This window comes from Lagopus muta, chromosome Z (assembly GCF_023343835.1).
Source record: "Lagopus muta isolate bLagMut1 chromosome Z, bLagMut1 primary, whole genome shotgun sequence".
Taxonomy (NCBI): domain Eukaryota; kingdom Metazoa; phylum Chordata; class Aves; order Galliformes; family Phasianidae; genus Lagopus; species Lagopus muta.
Window position 1 is genome coordinate 15,825,200 of NC_064472.1, and position 16,835 is coordinate 15,842,034.

A 16,835-nucleotide genomic window follows, 5' to 3' on the forward strand; every position below is an offset into this window, starting at 1 on the left:
AGCAAAACACACTGAATATAACAATTGAGGTATTTTTGTTAGTTTTTATAATATCTCCTAAAGTAAGCAACATTTTACTACTTTCAACATTAAAATAATTATTGAACTGAAGATTTTTAAATGAGTACTTTGCACTGCAATAGAAATCAAGAAATGTCTTCAGGAGTAATATAAGCTTCTAATAGTGTTTAACAGTTTTTATCATGAAACAGATTTAAAAAAATGTGGATTAAGTTTGGGATTTTATGGTATTTTGAGAAACTTGATTTTGTGTGTCCCCATCCAATTTATTAGTCCAAGAGCTGAACATTAGTGCATGTTTTGCTGTTGTCCCTAAGATCACCAATGTTTTTTATAATATACTCTTTTTGATGCTAATTATATGCTTATTATTTTACTCCAGGGAAAATAATTGCTTTATTTATTCTTCTTGTTGTCAAAACACATTTGTAACTGTACAATGCTAAATGTCATCAAAGCTGTGATTTAAGCCTAAAAACAAGTCCCATGTATTCATTTTTATAGATGAAGTCACAGACGATGTAACATATAACATTTAACTTTATGATTTCAACCAGCATAAAGAATGTAATTACTGTTTTCTAGGCACCTTACTTGGAAATAAAGAAGCAGATGGATAAACAAGACCCACTTGCACATCCTCTTCTACAATGGTATAACATTGACTCACATGGCATGATTATTCACTTGCCAAGATGAATGAATAATTACTTCACCAGTTTAATTTCCTATAAGCTCACCCTAAGAATTAATGCCAGAGTTAATGTTTGCAACTGCTTTGTTCCTGAACTGTTTCTGGATCTCAACTGGAGTTTCTGAAAACAGTGGAAAGACTCTAGCTTATTTTACAGCTTCAGATCTGACTTCGTAGCCAAGATGTAGTCTGCTTTAACCTGATAGGTTCAAAAGCCTGCAGCCTCGTTTTGTTACGGCTATGCATTATGTGTTTTAGAGGGAAAGTTCTGCTTGTTTGTCATATCTAGTGCATATAATTGTTTCTTCTTTTAGGGTTATTTCTAGTAACAGATCACATATTGTGAAGCTACCAGTGAATAGGGTAAGTGTCTGTGGGTTATTTCCTCATTTCTCATGGTTCACATTAGCATAAATGAGAGCCCTGGCCAAATGTAAATGTCCATGTTTAAACTGGTCTCATGGACTCCATTAATAGACAGTGGAGAGAAATAGACAGTTTTGAGTTATGACTTATAGCATTACATTGTGAATATCTAAAACAGGTGAAACAAATTACAGTCAGAAAAAGACTATTTTAGATGAGCAGCTCAAATACAAATGTCTGTCTTGCAGTCATCTGAGATTGGATGAGAACTTCATTGTTTTTGTTACCATTTGCAATATTGCCATTGCCATTTAGAATAACAGACACGAAATTGTATGAAGAGGAGTGCAGACAAACTACATCTATCAGAAGAACCACATATGAACATACTATAAAAACAGTATAGCTCTGACATTTTAGATGGGTGGTGCTGAGATTCATTTCTGAGTATCTTTGGCTCTGATGCTCTGATTAAGGGTGTAGTAATCTGCAGCCTTTCAAATCTGAACCTTAATTCAAAGACAGCTTTGATCGAGATACCATGAGAAATTGTTCAATTTAATTACCTTACAAGAGACATAGCAGGCTGAAATCTGTTTCAGAAACTTCCATATGTTTCATAAACCAAAGACTGTTTTTGTGTTTGATTTCAGATAAAAGCTATAGTAATTAGACCAATTTCAACTTAGTTCTTGGTATATAAACATAGTTGAAGTTAGTAGTGTGCAAAACAACTCAGTATATTAAGAACTGCCATTCTGGAAGTACAATGCTATTGTGTTCATCAGCTTCTTTTCACATATGCACTATTATATTTTGCAGCAACTAAAGTTTATGCACACTCCACACCAGTTCCTGCTTCTCAGCAGTCCACCAGCCAAAGAATCCAATTTCCGAGCTGCTAAAAACCTTTATGGAAGTACCTTTGCATTTCAGTGAGTCCATATGTTTGTATTAATCAAAGGTTACCAAAATGTCACACTGTCTTTTTTTTTCTTCTTGCCATTTGAGGTTTCCAGCTGTGAATGTACTGCTTTAAAGGACTGATGATTTCATTTTGAATTTTGCACTGTAGATTTTAACACTTTCTCTTTTACTTTTTCAGTGGTTCACACATTGAAAATTGGCATTCCATCCTGAGAAACGGCTTAGTTGTTGCTTCCAATACGAGGCTGCAGGTGAATAATCTAGATAGACTTTAGCTAACCTGTGTATGTTCGATTACATATTAAAATCAGGTGAATTTTCAGTGGGTGTATTTATGGTAGTCATATTGGTGGCAAATATCCTTATGTTTTCTGGAAAAGGTAATTTTATGAAGCAATTAAAATTAAATAATGTGTCTGCTAAAAATGGCTTTAAAAAAGCCATACGAGTTGAAACAAGTGTTTTGTTTTTACATTGCACAGCAGCACCTCCACGAGGCTCGGCTCGGAACTGCTTAAAGGCGATCTCAAAGACTAGAATTTGAGGCACACCTTTATTATAGGATCCCAGAGCACCCTACATTTACAGATGCTAAGCTTACAGTGTCTCCTTCCCCCCTCTCATTTTCTTGGGAAGGAAATATGAGTGTACTGGCAAGGAGGGATCTATGGAGAAAATTTCACTTTGGTTTCTTAGGCTGAACCATGAGACCAGTACTGCAGGGGAAAGTAGGCAGTATGAGAGGTGCCTAGAGGAATGCGATTCAGTGTGTTTTAACATCAGAGTTTTGGCAGGTGTTCTCCAGAGATAAATCCACAATCCTGATACCTTGGAGGGAGACCTAAGGGTGCTGACTGAAGATTAGGGAGCAGGAAACACTGAAAAAGGGACTGGAAATTTCTGCTATTCTTTCTAGTGCTTTGGGTGTTTTTATTAGCATCTTTCAAATATACATCACCAAGAAAGCACAACTCACACTCAGAAATTCACCAGAGTAAACCCTTTTGTTTGTGCTTATTGTTTGTTCAGACTTAAGATATTGAGAAGAGGAAAAAGCAGTTCATTCAAATCTGTCTCACATACACCATCGTTTTTAAATCTCTCACATGACTAAGCTATACCATTAGTCCAGTTCATTCTGTTTATCCCAATTCTGTTTATCCGCATACCAACCAGTCAGGAAAAGTATCTACTCACCAGGGATCCCATACAAGACCATACAGTCTGGAGAAGTGACAGTGCATACCTATGGGAGCTCTGGTACATTGCAGACGTAGTGTAAATATCGTGGGGTCAGAGGAAAGAAATAAGGGTGAGAGTAACTCTGAAGCCCAATGACCATAACACCTGTCTGTGCAGGAGATGCCCTGGTTTCTCACATGAGCTGCAACAACTACTTTTTGTGTCTTCTTTGAAGGCTTATCTACTTAAGGCAGTCAGAACCTGGATGAAAAGCAGAAACTGTATTTCCTACTTCCCTGAAAACAAAATGGCCAATAAAACATGTCTTGTTGCTTAGCCCAAGCACTGTGATTTGAGCCAGTTATGCTGGTGAAGAAAAGTCTTCCCTTTCCTCTCATCTTCAGACACATAACTCTGTGGCTAAAGAACTGTTCTGAAGTGATGGGATATATATGGCTGAATAGGCTTAGGCAAAAGCTTGGTTGAAATCATCCCTCCAGTGTTCAGGCTGAACACAAAAATAATTTTTTATTGTTATTATAATATAAATATTAGCAAATAAGCACTTTCCTCACCATTTCTTCATTTCTTAACTTAGGAAAAAAAAAATAGCTATTATTAGATTGTTTGCATACCCAGTCCAGCAGGCATAGTTTGGAAAAACCTTCTGGATCTAGTTCCTTCAAAAGTGATTCACAAAGACTCCCAGAGGCAGCCTAAAATTGTCTTTGCACCCTTGGACACAGTTTCCAGAATGTGTGGTATTTTAGTCGTGTATTCATGGCACTTATTTTTTTTTTTTAGACAACTTCGAGCACCATTTATTACCAATCAACAAATTAATGCTAATGAATGGTAACTCATCTACATCAAGACTTGTGCATATCATTATTTTTTTATCCAGATGCTAAACAATTATTCTGTTCTCTCTTTCAGCTCCATGGTGCAATGTTTGGAAGTGGCATCTACCTTAGTCCATTGTCAAGCATATCATTTGGTTACTCAGGTGATATTTATAAATCACTCTAGAGTTAAGACATAGGGGGATATCTCAGTCTATTATTTTATATAAAATTTGGTGTGTAGTAAATTCTGTAGTCCAAGATTAGATTCTCTTTTTTGAATTAACTAGTTTTCCCTTATTAAATACCTGTCCTCATTTTTGAAGGTGACGAGTGTCTTGAAGCTCTAGTTGAAATAAGTAGTACTAAAGCTGAATGTTGTTTTTAATGGAGCAGGTCTTGACCATACAGTGGAAATCCAGTGTAGTGATTTATTTGTTTTTTGTCAGTATCTACCTAAGTTCATCTATTATTATGGATTTATAGGCTTTTAGGAACTTATCTGACCCAACAAATATTCATCAAAACACATGTTCAGCTATATGTGTTTAAGAATGTTGCCAAGTGTGATACGTCATACATAGAAAATAATGGATTGTGTATTCATTTTAGCATTAGAACAGAAGGGGACAAATTTGTCCCACTTGTGAATCCAGAAGTAAGCCATGCAGAGCTTTCCATCTTAGAATCATAAATAGAAGCATAACAGGTACATTGTCTGCCAATGTCTGTATTAAGAAACTTTTGTGAAGATTTTAAAATGCTGTGACTTTTTTCTTTCCTTATGTTGTGTTTAGCAGCATTTTCTCTCATGTAAAACTGCTGGTATAGTTGAATGTGAGTTTTTCTGCATGTAGATAAATTCTGAAAATGTTAGTTATGCTTTCTGATTTCTTTGGTTTTTTTTTAGGTAATGTCACAATTCATTTCTAGAGCTCAGAATTTGTTACTGCTGTTTATTGAGTTTCAGTATCAGTAATTTCTAAAAGCACTTTTAGCTTCTCAGAGATTACACAAGTATGGGAGCTTTTTAGGACTCACTGAAAGTACCGACTGCAGAATTATCATTTTAGAAAGTGACCTCCTTTTTTGTACAGCATTGATCTGTGAATTTCAGTGTATTTTCTCCCCTCTCTACATCTTTTGGTGCCTTCCATCTAGTCTCTTCCAGAAAGGAAACTTGTGTACCTATTAAATATGTAATATTAATTAAAATATGTAACATTTTGTAACACTAAAAAAACATGGTGGATCCTACGCTCAATATCTCACAGGCATGAAGTTCAGCATAATCTGGTGTGTATTTGCAAATTATCAAGAAATATGAAGCAGTGGAAACTAAAGGAAGCCTGTAATAATGTACTATACAGGAATGTTATATAAACTACCAAGAAGAATATAAATGAGATCTAAGGCACAAATATAGGAGTTGAAATTTTCTGAGAAGGAAATTGGATCCAAATTGATTGACCAATACTTTAATGGGTTCACCTGTATATAATTTAACCTAGGGAGACTTTAAAACTACTTTTATATAAACTAAGTATTACTGAAAATTATTTAGACTTTTTCTAGAACTAAATAAAGTGTTCTAGATGAATATCTGAAGTTCATCTAAAGTAGGTTCTCAATAAATGAAACTGTTCCTTCAGCTTCAGTAGGGTCTGTTAGGTTGAAACATGTTAAAATGCAGTCTATTAAGGAACCACCTCAGAACATTCAGTGGCAGTTGTAATCATTTTTATCTACTTTCATACCTCCTTAGTGCTGACTTGGCTTCTTAATGTCTTTGCAACGTATGCAGATATATGGGTAATTTACAGGATTAAATTGAATTATTTTCTGGCAAAGTTGACTAGCTTTCTGCCTGCAATGCAAAGGACTGTAATTTTGACCATGCCACCTGTTGCATTATCCATATTTAATTTTGCTTACAGTTGTATTTATATGGCAGAGTATTTCACATTATTTTTGCATCTTAGGGATGAACAAGAAGCAGCAGAAGGTGTCAGCTAAAGATGAACCAGCTTCAAGCAGTAAGGGTAGCAACACATCACAGGTACAGTAGTATATCAATCATCTCTGGAAGATTTATAGTTTTATGTTGGGAACCTGGTATTTGAAAGGAAGCGATATTCCTGTTGTGAAAGCTAATGGTTTTAGTAAATGAAATCAACAAGTCAAAATACTGCATTCATCACATACAACCCAACTCCTCTAAGAATTTATGGAGTATACTACAGGTCCCAATGCTCTTCTTTCCCAACCAGAAGAATTTGGGAAGAGAATGAAAACAAAACACAGATATCATTATGACCTTTAACAAGGCCTTGCTTTCTGAGCTCTGGAATTTTTACTGAACAATGTTGCAAAAGGAGTTAAGAGCAGCTACTTTTGGAAAATGAGCACAGGATTTCAGTGATGGCTAGTCAGATTTTGGTTATATTTTTCCACAGTTTCTACACACTAAACCTTTAGAATTCTGGTTTATTTAAAGCAAGCTTGTAGAAACTGCATGTAGAACTAAATGTTGAGAAAAAAAAAAAATATGACATCTGTCTCTAATACATAAAAACTACTGAATAATCTGGCTTTAGGTAAAAACTCACATATAAGGGCAGAATCCCTTGGAATTTAGGTGGTCAGTAAGGCATGAAAATAAATCAAGTGGCCGAAGAATCACTGATTAAATCACTTTGGTTTTGCTGTTGTTGTTTTTGTTGTTTTTCTGCTGTCAATTTGTTTACTGGTAATATTGATTCACTGATTGTAATCAGTGTTTATCAGAAAAAGTGATCCTTGCATAATCGGGAATTTTTTTTTCTGGATAAAGGAAATCAAACCTTTCCTATGAAAATCCTCCCTCATAAAAGTTTTAGAAATTCTGATACATTTAGAAATAAGGCAGAAATTTTATGGAAAGATTATCTTGATTTATAATGAATAAATCATTGAAAATAGCAGCTCTCTCCTTTGCTACTTTTCCACTGTTTGTCTTACAGCAATAATTAAGTTTTCTCATGTTTTTACATCTCAGTCACAGAAGAAAGGACAACAGTCACAATTTTTGCAAAGCCGTAACTTAAAATGCATAGCCTTATGCGAAGGTAAGCTGAAAGCCCTTGAAAAACTGTTCTAGTCATGAGCATGGTTATACTGAATGTAAAGCAGCGTGACCTTTAGTGCCAGTATTGGTTGGTTTAAGTAAGGAACTATTGGTAGGCATATGAGTACTTGTTAGCAGCTGACCTTTGTATTTCTGTTGAAAATATTTCCTTCTTCGAACAAGAAGTATAATACATGCTGAATTTTTATGTAATAATCATAATATAGAATCGTAGGATGGCTTAGGTTGGAAGGCATCTTCAGGTCTACTCAATTCCAGTGCCATGATCAGACCTGTCACCCACCAGCTCAGGCTACCCAGGGCCCAATGCAACCTGGCCTTGAACACCTCCAGGGGTGGGGCCTCAGAGTAGAGGACTTGCTATTGACTGTATTGTGACTGATCATCTGGTCTGTCCAACAAGGTTCTTCATTTGATTCAGTGACTTCTTGTAAGCTTCTAGCGGATACATAAAACATGTGACTCTGAGAAACAACAGCTTTCATACTGAATTTTCAAATGATTTTTAACTGCTCAGGTAAATTTGTTCTTCATGTGATAACCAACCTGCTCTTCTGGAGTGCTTCAGAATTTTTTTAAAGTTATAAATCCAGTGCTTATGATTACCATTATTCTTGAGAGACTTGACTATTCTTTGTCACATCATATTAAGGAATTTGAACAATTGATAATGAATCTCATTGAAAGAAATTATATTGAACTTAACTTGCTCTCCATTTTCAGCATTTGTTTACTTTAAAAAGTTGAAACTAATACACTGTGTCAACGATGTTATTTCAAGATTTAAGCTAATTTTATGCAACTACGTAAAATACTTTTTTTTTTTTTATAACTTATGATTTAAAAGTTTCCATTCATGGAAGAAATAACTTGCAAATTGGATATGCACTTTTTTTCCTGGTAGCACTTAGATGTATTTATAGAAGATCTTTAAGGCGTAGATTCATGGAAAGATTCCATTTGTGTTGATTTGATTATGCCATTAAACAGCATAATATTGCTGCTTTCTAAACACTGAAGAAGCTTTGGTGGGATTCACTATCCCTTTGATTATAATTTTACCTTTTAAAAAATGTTTGGTATTACAGCAAATCACTAATATTTGCCAGCTCAGTTTCAGGTGTTTTCAAGTGTTGTCTTTCATGCCTTAGAATTGGCTCAGCCACCATCAAACACAGACATCTCTGTGCCAAAGATGTTAGTTGACTCAAATCCTTCTTAACAGCCCTATGTGCTTCTTAAATCAGTTTTTAATGCATGTACTTTTTCTCTTTTCCTATTTACTGGTCTACAGAGCAGGTCTTGCTCCTTCAAAGAACTTTATGTAAAGTACCAGATGATCACAAAAGCCAACTTTTGTTTAAAATCAGTGAGTTAAGAACTGCTTCTCATACATCAAGCATTTGTGTTTTATGGAAAATATAATGTATTTTGGAAAGAAGAATCTTGTTCATGTCCTTTTTTTTTACTAATAGACAACTTGAAGACTACACTTGGCCATAGACATACATACACAAAGCTATGCAAAGTGTGTAAAAAAGCGGACGTTTCAAAACGGTATCTTTCAGATGTGTTTTGATCACTAGAGAATTTATTCTTTTCTTTACAGTGATAACCTCATCCGATCTGCACAAACATGGAGAGATTTGGGTAGTTCCCAACACAGATCACGTGTGTACAAGGTTTTTCTTTGTGTGAGTACAAACATTCTTTTAAAATTCTGTCTTTTCTAGGACTTTTTTTTCCTTCACATTCCTGACAACAGTTGTAAGTGAAAGAGATAGAAGACATTTATTTCTAATCCTTTAAAGCGTCACCCTAGCTTGTATTCATCTCCATATTGTTTTTCAAGTGATCTATGGATACATTAGCGGCAAAGGTTTAGTAGGTATTTTTAAGTAAAAGAAAAAAAAATGCAGTGAATCAAGAGTTACTGATTTTTTCCCACTCTGTAGCATTACCTTATATTGCTGTACCTTTGACCATCTGTTGCAGAACATCTCTTCTATTTGTATGTATTTTTTAAAGCTAAGAATTATTGAGAAAAGGCTTCTTATCTGTGATGTGAGCATTCCCCTCTGAGCCATGATTTGTAGTTATATACTGACATGGACTTCAGCCCTGCAAGAAGAGTCACGCAAACCAAGGGAGAGGCACACAGACTCCAGATTCGCCATTGTTGGAGGTTTGCAGTGATTAGGACTGCTCTATCCTAAAGAGAAAATCTGTGAAGCCGTCATGGTGTCACCAATAAGCTGAGACCCTTTTGTGACAAGAGTTTAGTTACTGTAGGTGTTGCAGTGGCTTGTGAAATGCTTTGGTGCCAGCCTTGTGCAGTGATTCCTTTATACATGCAGAGAGAGGGGAGCTGCTATCCAAATCTCAGCCCATTAGTGTCACTTCTGCTGGTGGCAGCACAGAAGTCCCGTTTGGGTCCCAGTGTGTTGTTGCCTCAGGGTTCCAAAGGCAATGGAAGTCCTACCACATTCCTGCGTATGGGGTCTGCTTGTAACAGTGAAGTGCAGCAGAGCATTTTAATAGTAATCTTGTTAACGGCCAGAATGAATACTGGTGATTATTGAATAAAACAGAATTTGGGGTGGTTTTAAACGGTTTAATAAAGCACTAACTTGATTTTATTTTCTTCACTTTTTTTTTAGTTACGAAGATGGTCAAGTGGGTGATACAAGTATAAATACACAGGAACCGAGCATTCATAAAGAGATTCTTCGAGTCATTGGCAATCAAACTGCTACTGGTTAAAAGGACCACTCTTATTTAATTGATGTGGTTTGGAAGCCTTCCTCAGTCTCAAAGCTGGATTTTGAACTGAAGAAGATGCAAAAAAACCCTAATTTATTATTATTATTCTAAGCAAATTAACCCTTTGAATACTTACTGTTTTCTTACTTAGTGTTTCTTATCTCATCAAAATACCTGAGATGGTATGAATTAACAACTGTTGGGGTGCAAAGTCGATTAACATACAACAACTAACAATAATTAAACAGGCATTTGGGTTGCTCACAATAAACAGACTTTAAAAAAAGGAGTTTTGTGCTGATATTTTTATATTAAATTATTCAGTTGGAGGTTTTAGTACTGTATACTGGTATTTTAAATTTAGAATGACTGAATTATGTGCAAGTGAGAAGATTTTATAGCGGAGCACTTGTATTATGCAGGATACTTTGCAATAAGTAAAATATTCTCATATATTTAAACACAATAAAGAGTTGTCTGGAAATGTCAAATCAAAGAGATTGGTTACCTGCAGCTATCTTCAATTCATTTCATTTTACACAGGTGCAGCCAGGATTTAGAATCAAAGGCAAAATAGTGCAGTTTTGGCATAGTGTGTGAAACAAAGAAAACTAATGACCCTGAGGATGTATGTTGAAACACCGTCATATCCACTCAGCAGCTCAATTAAAATTTTTAATTAAGCAAGCTTAGCAAACATCTAGAAATCCAGAAGCTGTTAACTTTCTTCTTACAAATTTGTTTTTTATACACTAGATTTGATAAGTTTTTTCGAATCAGTAAGGTCCTTTAGCTTTTCCATCTTGACTTCTGTGAGATTACTTTGTGGTTAAATTTAGCCAGATAGGCAAAAGTACCTGCTAAATTATAGCTTTAACATGATTAATTGTTATTTCTACCAGGAAACGTAAACACAAAATATACTGATATCACCAAGTGAAAGTCTTTTTATTAATTTATTCCTAAGGAAAAACAAACCAGTTCACATCTTTGGTGTTTGAACTAGCAGCTACTTTTTCCAAGTAAGCACAACGCAACGTGGGTCAGGGCCTAGTCTCCAAAGCCTAAAGCATATCCTGTGCCCTGGGCAGCTCTCACAGCAGCCATCCTGCAGCATCTCACCTTACATATGGAGAGCAATTCAACTTGCCTATCTGTGCCCTGAGAAAGGGCTGAAGTCTGGGACAACAAAAGATGATCATGAGTAAGACATAATATGATGAGCATAGGCATTACAATTCACTAACGTACCGTTAGCAGCTCAAATCCCCCCATTTGTGGGGTGGGGAAAAGGGATGGGGCTAACATATCACCAGTATTGTGCCTGGGGGAACTGGGCCATCTGGAAGGCCAATCTCCAAGGACTCAAGCCCAGTATTGCAAGCAAAGCAATGGAATGAAATGACAGTTCACTTGCTACACAGTAACTCAGTCAATTTTTTAATTAGACAAAATGGGAAACCTCTTGGTGTTACTTCATTTACAGGTGGAAATAAGTCTTCAGATTGCTCCCCTACAGAAGTTTTTGTTCTTATTGTTTTGTTGTTTTTTTTTTTAAAGATTAAGGAAAAGGGAGGGTTCTGTGTGGACTTACTTGTCAGTCACAAATAGGTAGCCTCTCTGCAGCAAACTTCAGAATTTAAACAAATAATAATTGAAACAAATATAGTCTTTTTACAAATAGCTTTTAATCACAGAGAAAAAAGAGCCCCAGACTCTATTACTCTTCTTGGTAGAAATCTCCATGAAGCTGTGACTCTATTCAGCATGGAGCAACTGAAGGAGTTCCTGAGATGGAACTTTCTAACTTATTTCTACATCCCACACCAAATTAAAAACCCACAAATCTGAGGGTTTGATGGAGAAATTATGTTAATATTTTAATGTTGCACCCTAATTAGAAATTGACATATTTGTACTTCTGTAAGTATTTTAAACATTGAGAAAGGAATCAAAAAAGATGCTTTTAAACCTTTCTTGAAATTCAGTATTTAGCATTCAAGGGGTTAAGCAACTTGGGTTATTTTCTTATATAATATATGATCAGCATAACTATTTTCTTCAGCAGTACTAAGCTGTTTTGATCACCTAAGTATTTGGCTCTGCATTACTAATAATATAATAGCCAATTTGTATGATATTCTGCTTAATGTTTTAGAGGAACTAGTTGATCACACCAGAATTGTTTATGCTTGTGTTTTCTCTAAAGCCCTTGAAAAACTGTTACTGATGCTGTATAATTTTAATATTATAGCTGTTGGTACTAAAAATGCATCTGTTGAATAATGCTAAGATTATGCTTTTGTTAATACAAACAGAAGATCACTTCCAAATGAAGACTTTAGGCTTAGATCAATAGTACTATGCTTATAAATAATTTTCTACTTTGGAAATATTTAGCATACTTTCAACATTGATAAGTACAAAGTGGAAAACAAAAACAAAAACAAAAGCATTAACCAAAATAAAGAGAATCATGATTTTGAAAGAAACTAAAAAATTAAATATAGGAAGAGTGTATAGTGACTTTAGCATTATATTAACTAAAACGGATTTCTTCTTGGTTGTAGAAGATAAAAGTCAAATTAAAAGAGTACTTGTTGTGACTGATAGGGTCAGTCAGAGCAAAAGCACTCTGTAATCTTAGCATTTTCAAAGCATGCAGGTTTGGGGTCTGACCTCGCATTGTGCTAAGCATCCACTGCAGGTGCTGGGGGTTAGGCCCTTGAACAAATGTAGGTATTTTTTGTACGTGTAATTCCTGGCTCTTGTGGTAAGTGTTTTACAGCCCTCTGATGCCAAGGCCTGCGGCTACTGGCATCAGCATGAAAGATCCATGCTTGGGTATGCCTTGGCCTGGCTTCTGCTACCTGAGAGCGGGGCAGCAGCAGAGACCTCGGTGGTGAGCGTGGCAGGGAGAAAAGGGCATGAGAGGTCCCAGAGGTCAGGGCTGAGCCTCGCTGTGCCCTCACGGGGCCTGCACTTGTTTTGTGGAGCGCAGCAGGGTGCAGCACTGCGCAAAGCTGCCATGTGCAAACTGCAGCGTGGGTCAGGTGTCCTGCTGGCCTCCTTGTTAGTTCTACCATAAGGGCAAAGAGGAGCCCGTGGGTTAAACGTAGCAAAGCCGTTTGTTGGCAGAGTGGATAAAACAAGCGTAGGGCTGGAAGCGGTTTGAAAAGTATCTCGAGTGCAGTCAGCCAGGGCTGTATTAATAACCAAATTTATTCCTTAAAGCACTGAGGAGTAGAGGTAAGCTCATACCTCAGAGGGGATAAATAAACAAAATTTAAAGCAAGGCAGCTCTCTGCATGCGCAGTGTCACGTACAGTGCACGAGGCTGTCTGTCACAAGGGGATCGAATCTCTGGATTCGGCTTTGGACACTTCGGGTGTGAAGTGCGGGGCTCCAACACCTCATCATGGGGTCAGTTCTGGCCGCTGCCATGAGCGGGTGAGTGAAATACCGAGCTGCTCCCTGGTGTGAGGAACGCCGGATGGTTGGGTGTTCCTGGTCTGCCAGGGAATGGCAATGATGTATATTACAGCCCATTACACTTTGCATTGGGGTTTTGTATGATATACTAGGCATAAGATTTTTGTAATGAGAAAACAAAATAGAATTAAAGTAGTAGTTAGTTCAACGTATCTAATGTGTGAAAAAGCTGTTGAAAAGTAGATTACATTTAGTGTTTACCAGCAAGTCAGTAAAAATAGTCCTTATACACATATAATTTAATGTCCTGAAGATAATTTTATATTTACCCAATATGTATTGTATCTTTGAATTTTAAGAAGCATCCACTCCTTTCTGTATACATAAAATATGCCTATGTTTCTTTTAAGTCTACAACCTTTTTTTCTCTGAATAAATATATTAAATTCTGTGCACAAAATAGTACCGCCGCCTGCTATTTAGCCTATGGTGCCTTAGAGTTACTACAAATATTCAACAAAATGTACATAATGTAAATACTGCCAGAAGATCACTAAGGCCAAATATTTTCTCTATTCACTTTTTACTGCACTTGCTTTCTATTGCTATTTAAGCCTCTTTTATCCAGATTTGTAACAGTTACAACATTGTAGCCAATGTAAATGTTTACTTTCAATAAATCAGAATTTGTTCAATAAGCACTGTGCATTTGAGCACTGTTTTAAGAGCTCTGTTCGACGTTTAAAGCAGTCTTTTAGAAATTAAAATAAATTTAATGCCGTTTCTGGACTTCTGCTAGTCTCAACAGCAACTAAATCTTATTCTATGGTTCTACACTTATTACTGGAGTAAAATTTTTCTGCAGTGGTCCTTTTAAAAACAGATGAACAGTAAAACCAGCCTTTCATGCTGTGTTTATAGGAATGATCTACATGACTCTTCAAAACAGAGAAACTGGAATGGGATACTGTGTGCAGGATATTGTGTGTATAGTACAAAATGCATAAGGATATCTCAAGATGCATTTTATAATTGCTTTTAAGGAAGTTCTCTGTCTTTCTGTAGAACTGTTTCTGTCATGAAAGCAGAAAATATATGAAGAACCTTGTTGTACTTAATGGCAGTTTGTTTAAAATATAAATGCACATCTGCAACTCATAAAATATGCAGACATTTGTGGGACTGTTTATTAATTCAGTGAGTGTACTATTTTTTTTCTCTGCCTATGAGCTCATTTTAATTATAGGGATGGATATTAACTTGCATCTTCTGGAAGTCTGAACTTTTGTTTTGTAAAATTCATTGGTTTGTAACTGCAGATTTTGGACTGTAAATGTTAAAGTGATGCTGCTATTCTGGATGCTGACAAGTATTTTACACAATATGGCATAGGGAACAAATAATCATATCATTGCAGTTCCAAATGGCTGAGCATTTATTTGCCATTGATTGAGTCCTGTAATAGAGATGATATTCTGTTTTGAGAAGACTTTATATCTGGAAGAAATAACAACTTCCAAGCCCCCAACCTAAGAGTTGAAACAGTGGTGAAATCTCAGACTAACGTCAGTACTCAGAGGTAGAAGGAGGGCTGGGATTTGTATCAGTTCCAACTGAACTACTGCTCCATTCCCAAACTGCTGCATCACATGCTTTCTCAATCAATAGTCAGTTGTATCCACCTGTTAGGCAGTTCAGTGTGGGACCCTGCAAGATCAGTAATCCAAACATTAACTGAAAGCAAAACAAAAATATTGCACAGGAGCAGAGCTGCTTTCAAATGCATGCACTGCCTTTTTTGAAAGGAGGAAAAGCAGAGAATCTTATAAGAAAAAAATCAAATGGCTGTTGGAAAGTGTGTGCTGTATTTCTTGAGCTGTATTTACATGCTTGACCAGCTTCTTTTTTGTGCACTACAGTGCAGTGCAGATTGCAACAAAAAATTTTGTGTAGGTCACAAAGCCAGGACCCTGTCCAAGGGGGATGTGTCCACCTGAAATGTTATTAGGCTGCAGTAACTGAATAAAGTCAGTAGGAGGTGAGGGCCACAATGTGGCTTTGCCCCAGCTCCCGGCACAGTGCAAGCTCTCTGATTGCTAGAGAGCAAAAATCTGAAGGAGTATTACAAGGACATACTTTGGGGATCAGTGCCTTGCAAAAGCCTGGCGCTAAAACAGGCGAAAAAGTGCAATAACATGAAAACAAAGAAACACCACAGCAGATTTTAAGTTAGAACTCTTTTTAATCAGTTCACTTAATAGGTCTCTCAGAATGGTTTTCTTAAACATGTTTAACGTTTTCTGTTCCAGTATGAGGGGAAGAAGTGTAATTCAACGCAAGGAAATTAAGCCTCTAGACAGGACTGTTCTAGCAGTAGCATTAGTGTAGCAAGCCCCTGTGCAAGGCATCAATGACTGGATTTCAGCCAGCTCCAGAAAACTGGCATTTTGCAAAACACTGAAGCAGTGGGAATAACACTAGCAGCAGGAGCAGTGACTGCTGCAGAAGCAAGAGCAGCATGAGTCTCAAGAGAACATGTCTGGAAAAAAAATACAGGAACTCCTGGCTTAAGGTTTGATCAACAAAAGCCAGAGCTTATCATCAGCAAAGCAATCCTAATTTGTAACCTTAAAAAGAAAGCTTTCCATTGTTTAGGAAAAATGGGGGCAAAGATAGTTTTCTTCAGCCTTCTGTCTTGTAGCTGTTTCTTTCTAATAGCATGTAAACATATGCGCATCTATAATAAGTGAACATTAAAATACTTCTGTTGGTTCAAAATTAAGGACGAGGATATCACTTTGGACAAAAACAGTGAGTTACAAATGAGTTAAGCAACAGTGGTAGATTTTGTTAAATCTGATTTGCTGTCTATCTGGACATGACAAGTAGTGCCAGAATCTTTAAATCCCTTTAAATTTCATAGACCAAGTAGTGCCTTGCCTGTATTTGCTAGTTCTTAGCCGGCATCCTGCTCTTCATGTGCTATTCCGTCTGTGTGAAACTGTATTTTTTTTGCCTCTTTATTTTTTCTGCAAACTTGGATTTCATTCTTGCTGTGCTAATCAGTAGGGTGTGAGTTCTAGAAAAGTAGAATATGTTCTGTGCTTGCTGAGCTACTCCTGCTTGTAGCATTATTGCTTCATCTTGCTTTATTTCTGGCTATCATTCATGAAGGAAACTCCAAAGTCTCCCTTAGCACACTTTCTACTGGCTCCTTCAGACATTGTGTTCTTTGGACCTGTGCACCTAGGCGTCTTTGTTCAGCAGCATCTCTTAACTGTACCAGTACCAGTAACACCTGAACCATTAGTGCACTGATTACAAAGGTCCTTGGGTGGCTTCCGACAGCTCATTAAACGTGGCACTGCATCTATCTCTAACAAGGTGGTTTATCTTTTTGCCCAAGTTTTCTTTTGTTTTGTTTAAAGTCTCCAGTAGTCACTTCTGAAAAGTTATATTAAAAAAATGAGAGCTTGTAGAA

At 36.5% G+C, this 16,835-nt stretch overlaps 1 protein-coding gene across 1 annotated transcript in view; it reads left to right on the forward strand.

Annotated features, from left to right (window-relative positions):
• The window catches only part of PARP8 (poly(ADP-ribose) polymerase family member 8), a 114,864-nt gene extending 100,247 nt beyond the window's left edge, over positions 1–14,617 (forward strand). Inside the window, exons 18-26 of the mRNA XM_048930711.1 lie at positions 607–674; positions 1,030–1,078; positions 1,904–2,016; positions 2,187–2,259; positions 4,127–4,196; positions 6,015–6,091; positions 7,070–7,139; positions 8,769–8,853; positions 9,820–14,617. Of these exons, the coding sequence (XP_048786668.1) occupies positions 607–674; positions 1,030–1,078; positions 1,904–2,016; positions 2,187–2,259; positions 4,127–4,196; positions 6,015–6,091; positions 7,070–7,139; positions 8,769–8,853; positions 9,820–9,922 (708 nt within the window). The 3' untranslated portion in view covers positions 9,923–14,617. The remainder of the gene's footprint in view (positions 1–606; positions 675–1,029; positions 1,079–1,903; positions 2,017–2,186; positions 2,260–4,126; positions 4,197–6,014; positions 6,092–7,069; positions 7,140–8,768; positions 8,854–9,819) is intronic.
• Positions 14,618–16,835: the final 2,218 nt, after the last annotated feature.